The sequence below is a fragment of the Setaria viridis genome, chromosome 3 (genome assembly GCF_005286985.2).
Source record: "Setaria viridis chromosome 3, Setaria_viridis_v4.0, whole genome shotgun sequence".
Taxonomy (NCBI): Eukaryota; Viridiplantae; Streptophyta; class Magnoliopsida; order Poales; family Poaceae; genus Setaria; species Setaria viridis.
The window spans coordinates 3,171,414-3,177,348 of record NC_048265.2 but is presented as its reverse complement, the minus strand read 5'-3'; the positions used below and the strand labels follow the sequence as shown (position 1 = coordinate 3,177,348).

General features: G+C 46.6%; 1 protein-coding gene across 3 annotated transcripts; it reads left to right on the top strand.

Moving 5' to 3' along the window:
• The first annotated feature begins 379 nt into the window (after positions 1 to 379).
• Positions 380 to 3,598, top strand: LOC117848789 (metal tolerance protein 1). Of its 3 annotated transcripts, none has more exons than XM_034730325.2 (2): positions 380 to 515; positions 1,973 to 3,598. In XM_034730325.2, the coding sequence occupies exon 2, from the start codon at positions 1,973 to 1,975 to the stop codon at positions 3,227 to 3,229; it is 1,257 nt and encodes a 418-aa protein (XP_034586216.1). In that variant the 5' UTR covers positions 380 to 515; the 3' UTR covers positions 3,230 to 3,598. The 3 variants fall into 3 exon arrangements, with proteins under 3 accessions (XP_034586216.1, XP_034586215.1, XP_034586214.1); XM_034730324.2 differs by lacking the exon at positions 380 to 515 and adding an exon at positions 869 to 1,268; XM_034730323.2 differs by lacking the exon at positions 380 to 515 and adding an exon at positions 1,286 to 1,400.
• Positions 3,599 to 5,935: the final 2,337 nt, after the last annotated feature.

Sequence of the window (5,935 nt, the reverse complement as noted above, 5' to 3'; positions counted from 1 at the left end):
GTCTTCCGGAGCTGGCCGAATTGAAAAGGAAAAGGCTCTCTCCTTCAGACGTGCAAGTTTGATTTGAATACCTCCCCACTATCTAAGAAAATCGTTTCCTCTTCAGATCCTTTCCTGCTCCTAGACCGGGCCGGGCCCATGGCAAAGATATTATCCAAACCGGGCCTCCACGTCGGACCGGGTGGGTGGTCGTCGGGTCGCAGCAAACCTCTTCCTCCCTCTCCCGCTGTCTCTGGCCTCTTCGGCTTTGGCTCGTGTTCCGCCGCCTCCTCGGGGCCTCGCCACACCGGGCCACGCGACGCGCCACCAGAGATATAACCGCCGCACTGCCAGCCCTGCGACACCCCCCACGCGCCTCCCCTACCCTGTCCCTTCCCGAGGCGGAGACCCGTGCCGCCTTCGTCCCTTCTCTCCGGTTGGGTCGGGTCGGGTTCTCGACGCCGCCGCGAACGCCCCGCTGCTCGGCTCCTGCCCCTCTCGCCGGACGGCGGCGCGGGGAAGCTCGCAACCACGAGGTACGCGCCGGGCACCGTCTCTTGCCTCCCCCTCCCTCCCTCTCCACATCGGCATCTACCTAGAAATCCCAATCCTGCGGCGCCGCACGAACGAGCGACGCGGAACGGAACGCCGATGCCAGCGGCGCTCCCGATCTGAGGCAATCGCCGTCGCGGCCCCACTCCGCCGACCAGGGAGGGGACGCGCCGCCAGTCGGCTCCATTAGTTAGTTGTTATGGAATTTTGTTGGACGGATGGCGCTATTGTTGATTGGGGGGAGGGACGAATGCGGCGGCCGGGGGTCACCGCTAGGGATCAAAGGGAATCTCCGTTCCTTCGATCCGACAACTACGTGCGCGCGCCAGCGCGCACAATTACCCGGGGTCGCTTTCTCCACGTTACAGGAAAGCCGGGGAGGGATCAACTTGTTCGTATATGCTTTTGCGCTAATATTCTTCGGGACCGCGATTCCGCTGGTCTGTTGGTGGCCGTGTTCGTCAGTCCTATCCCCTTGTCTGGAGCGCGCGGCGTGGTGGATGGGTTCCATCCGTAGGGGTAGGGCCGATGGATTCCGCCGTATCATCATGCTGCTCGGCGACTTTGCTCCTTCCACGTCGTGTCAAATGCCACGGCTTCGTGGCAATTGCCTCCCCCCGTGGTTTATAAGTACCACCTGGCCGTGGTAGATTCCAGACGGCAGTATGGTGGTTCACGTGTTCTTTGTTTAACGGCAGTCAAGTGGTTCGCGTGTTCTTTGTTTAGGCTGGGATTAGGTTGGAAATCTTGGGTTGCAGAATCATCTTATTTTAGTACTCCCATCTTCTTTTCCATACTGAACTTATTCTTCTTTCTGGATAACAAATATCCTCATTGGTCTTGATCCTGTGCATGCCTATTTGCTGATGGTATGATTCTGTTTTTGAGGTTTAGTTGCAATTTTGTTTGGATCGGATACAGTGTAATGCGATCTTGATCCTGTGGGGGAGGGAGCAAAAGGAACACAAGAATTGTTATCCCTGCAGAAAATTTTCATTCTACTACCATATTGAAATTGTTTTTCTGCTATTTCTCAATTCCATATCATCAACAAGGATGCATTTGGATGGTTTGAATGTACTACAATGATGTGTTGATGCTGAGCCTGTTGAAGTTATGTGGAGTTACTCTGTATATCGTGTTATGAAAGACTGTTCATTGTGCAAATTTGTCTTCAAGATTTTTTTTTCCTTTCTTGCATGTTTTGCATTGGTTATCATGAAGGGACGTTTTTCAGTATTTACATTGAACCTGTTATGTAACTGTTACTATTACATCATTGCTATTTAGTTTTTTACTCCTTCACTGACACAAATAAATTGCTTGCCTCTTCCTTCTTTTCCATGCTAGTTGTAGCAGGTTTTCCTATAGCATATGGCATTTCAACAGTGCATCTATCATCATCTTTGTACCTGTGTATTGACTTGTATCTTGTTTTCAGATGGAAAGCCATAATTCATCACATCATCAGATTGCTGAAGTGAAAATGGATATCTCACCATCAGCTTCTGGAGCAGCAGGGAACAAAATCTGCAGAGGTGCTGCCTGTGATTTCTCTGATGCCAGTAACACCTCGAAAGATGCCAAGGAGAGATTTGCATCCATGAGGAAGCTTATAATTGCTGTGATCCTTTGTATCATATTCATGACAGTGGAAGTGGTTGGAGGCATTAAAGCAAACAGTCTTGCAATCTTAACTGATGCAGCTCATCTTCTTTCTGATGTGGCAGCATTTGCCATATCGTTATTCTCTCTCTGGGCTGCTGGATGGGAAGCAACACCACAGCAGTCTTACGGGTTCTTCCGGATTGAGATTCTTGGTGCATTGGTCTCCATTCAGCTCATATGGCTGCTTGCTGGCATACTCGTATATGAAGCTATTGTAAGGCTCATTAATGAGAGCGACGAGGTGCAGGGCTCCCTCATGTTTGCTGTATCAGCTTTTGGATTGTTTGTCAACATCATAATGGCTGTACTGCTAGGGCATGACCATGGACATGGCCATGGACACAGCCATGGTCATGGACATTCGCATGACCATGGCCATGGTGATTCAGATGACCATTCACACCATGAAGAACAAGAGCAGGGCCATGTGCATCGCCATGAGCACAGCCATGGAAGTTCTATTACTGTCACCACCCATCACCACCACCACCCAAGCACTGGACAACATCATGATGCTGAGGAACCATTGCTTAAGCATGAAGCTGGTTGTGAGGGTACCCAATCTGCTGCCAAAGCTGCTAAGAAGCCTCGCCGCAATATCAATGTACACAGTGCTTATCTTCACGTGATTGGGGATTCCATCCAGAGCGTCGGGGTCATGATCGGTGGGGCTCTCATCTGGTATAAGCCTGAGTGGAAGATCATTGATCTCATCTGCACCCTCATCTTCTCTGTGGTTGTACTGTTCACCACAATCAGGATGCTGCGCAACATTCTTGAAGTACTGATGGAGAGCACTCCCCGTGAGATTGATGCCACCAGGCTCGAGAGGGGGCTCTGTGAGATGGATGGTGTGGTTGCCGTCCACGAGCTTCACATCTGGGCCATCACAGTGGGGAAGGTGCTTCTAGCATGCCATGTAACAATCGCAAGGGAAGCTGATGCTGATCAGATCCTTGACAAGGTGATTGGGTACATCAAGACGGAGTACAACATCAGCCATGTCACCATTCAGATCGAGCGCGAGTAGGGTTGTCTTTAGGCTGTCAGGGCATAAATGGTGTCGCGTCTTCACTGGTTATCTTGTTCTGTTGGGTACTAGTTTTTGCAACTGGGAAGACGTTGGACAGTCACCCAAGCCATAATGTGTTCACAAGTTCATCTTGATTCTAGCTTTGAATGCTGGGTAGTATCGTCTATTACTAGTCTATTAGGTGAAGGAAATATTCGGGGTGGTGTAGTCATCAGTCAGTGCATTCACATGGATGAAATTTTCGGACTTGCTGTTAACTCCTTGTGGGTTCATCGAATTTGCACCTTTAGTTTAGTACCCTGTTTCATCACCTTTATGTAAGATGATGTTTCTGGCATGGAAGATATGAAGTTAGTGCTTGGCCTATTACCGTTTGTCTTGAACTCTGCTTTGCTTGTTGCAGTTGAATGGAGGGAGCCTTAAACGCATTTCTTTCTGCTTACTTGTGAATACTCGGTGGCTGTTAAGACTGTTTGCCTTCGTGTGAACACTTTCGTATGATGGGGTCGGCACCTTTGTTCCTTGTATCTATTGTCATGTGTCTGTTTTGCAGCATGTATCTGCTGCGACAAGCAGATAGGAAAGTGTTTTTTTCCCTCTTGTGAAATTACTATATTATAATTGCACACGAAATCTAATGTCTGGACCTGAACTGAAGCATCTTCCAGAATTCAGATTGCTGAGAGAGTGATGGGAAACAGTCGTGTTCCAGTGTTTCGGCCAAGCAGCAAACTAAATGGAAGCAGCAACAAGAAGCGCTGCATACAACATTGGTCTCCATCTTCTCTTTCTGCTTGTAATTTGTAGTAAACGAGCACCTGAATCAGTGCTATTCAGGGTCTCAAGACTGGCAACCTGAATCTGGTAGGAGCTGTTTCCTTTTGTTCCCCTCGGCCGTCGCCTTGTGATTCTTATCAAACCAATAATCCTTCTCTCTTCGAACCGCCTGTGCGGACTTCTTTTTCTTGAAGCGTGCGGACAACATGCCATGGCTTTCAGGCTTTTAGCATGCATCGTGTGATCGTGTCCGTCAGTCCGTGTGTAGCAGTGTAGCCTACTCCCTCCCCCGCGGAGGTAGCAGAAGAAACGGGCTGATTTGACTCCACGCGTGGACCTATTGTGGGGCGAACTAGCACCGTCGGCCTAGGTGCTGGACTTCAAAGCGAAGCACACACGTGGGGATTGTTGGGCCGTATTTGCACCGTGGGCTTCGGTAAACTTTAACGCACACACGTGGGATTGTTGGGCCGAGTTATCACCGTGGGCTTCGGTGGACTTCAAACTGGTTTGGTTTTTCCAGTTTGAACAGGAGGTTCTTTCCTTCCAGGTGGGGCCGTTCTTTAATTTCTTCCTTTCTTTTTCCTTCCTTCTTCAAGCGGCTAGATCAAACGAGCCTTCCTATCTGAATCTGAATGAAAAAAAAGGTAAACTTTAACGCCCGACGGTCAGCGGAGGAGGTTAGGGCTTGTTAGCTGTAGGCTTGGCGGCTTGTACTCCCTCCGTTCCACATTGCAGTTCGTTTTGACTCTTTTAAAATTCATAAGATTGCAGTTCGTTTTGACTTTTTTAGAGTTCATAGATATTATTATGCATCTAAATATCTATAAGCCTAAAAAAACTAAAACGACCTACAATTTGAAACGGATGGAGTAGCTCTCGTTGATGTAGGCAATTATCCTCCCATACTTGAGTTAAAATACTACTAGAAAAACGATTTGTAGGGGTGCTCCATTTTTTTCTAGGGTGGACGAAATTGCCACCCACACTTACAAAACGAGGAGGGTTACTGTAACATCTGGCCCGCCCTTGGAGAAGCATTTGTAGGGACGGGCCACATGGCGACCTGCCCTTGGAAATGGGAGCTATTTCCAAGGGGTGACGCTGTCACCCGCCCCCGAAAATGCTCTTTTCAGGAGCGGGTGATGCCGTCACCCACCCGTGGAAATGGTCCCTGCAAATCTTTTTCCAAGGGTGGGTCACCCCGTGACCCGCCCCTAAAAATTCTTTTCCAGGGGCGGGTGATGGCATGACCCACTCTTGTAAATTGTTGCGTCAAAATAAATTCGTAACTTTTTCATATGATCTCGAATGAAGACAAACTTTATATCAAAATTGTATACCTCGACGAGATATAAAACTTTGTAGTTGACAAGTTTTTCAATTTAAGATTGTTTAATACTTAAAAATGTTATTATACGTTCTCTAGTTTGAAATCTAAAATTTTTGAATTTTCAAATGACTTTGGCTATAGATAAGCTCTGCATCAAACTTGTAGAGTTCGACGAGACCTAAAACTTTGAAGTTCACAAGTTTTCAATTCAAGATTGTTTAGTACTTCAAAATATTATTATACGTTCTCTAGTTTTGAAATCTACAATTTTTGAGTTTTTTAAATGACTTCGGATATAGAAAAGAAGCTCTATACGAAAGTGGTAACTCACAATGAGATCTAAATATATATGAGTAAATAAATAAGCATATGTGTAAGTATGTGAGTATATGTATGTGGTCACAAATATACAAGTTTTTCATTTGATGTTAAGGATTAGAAGGATTAAGTTTAAAAGATGTATTTTTTGAATACAAACTTTTTCATATGATCTCGGATGAATATAAACTTTATATCAAAGTTATAGACGATCAGATAAAACTTTGTAGTTGACAAATTTTTCATTTGAAATTATTTAGTAGTTCAAAAAGTCA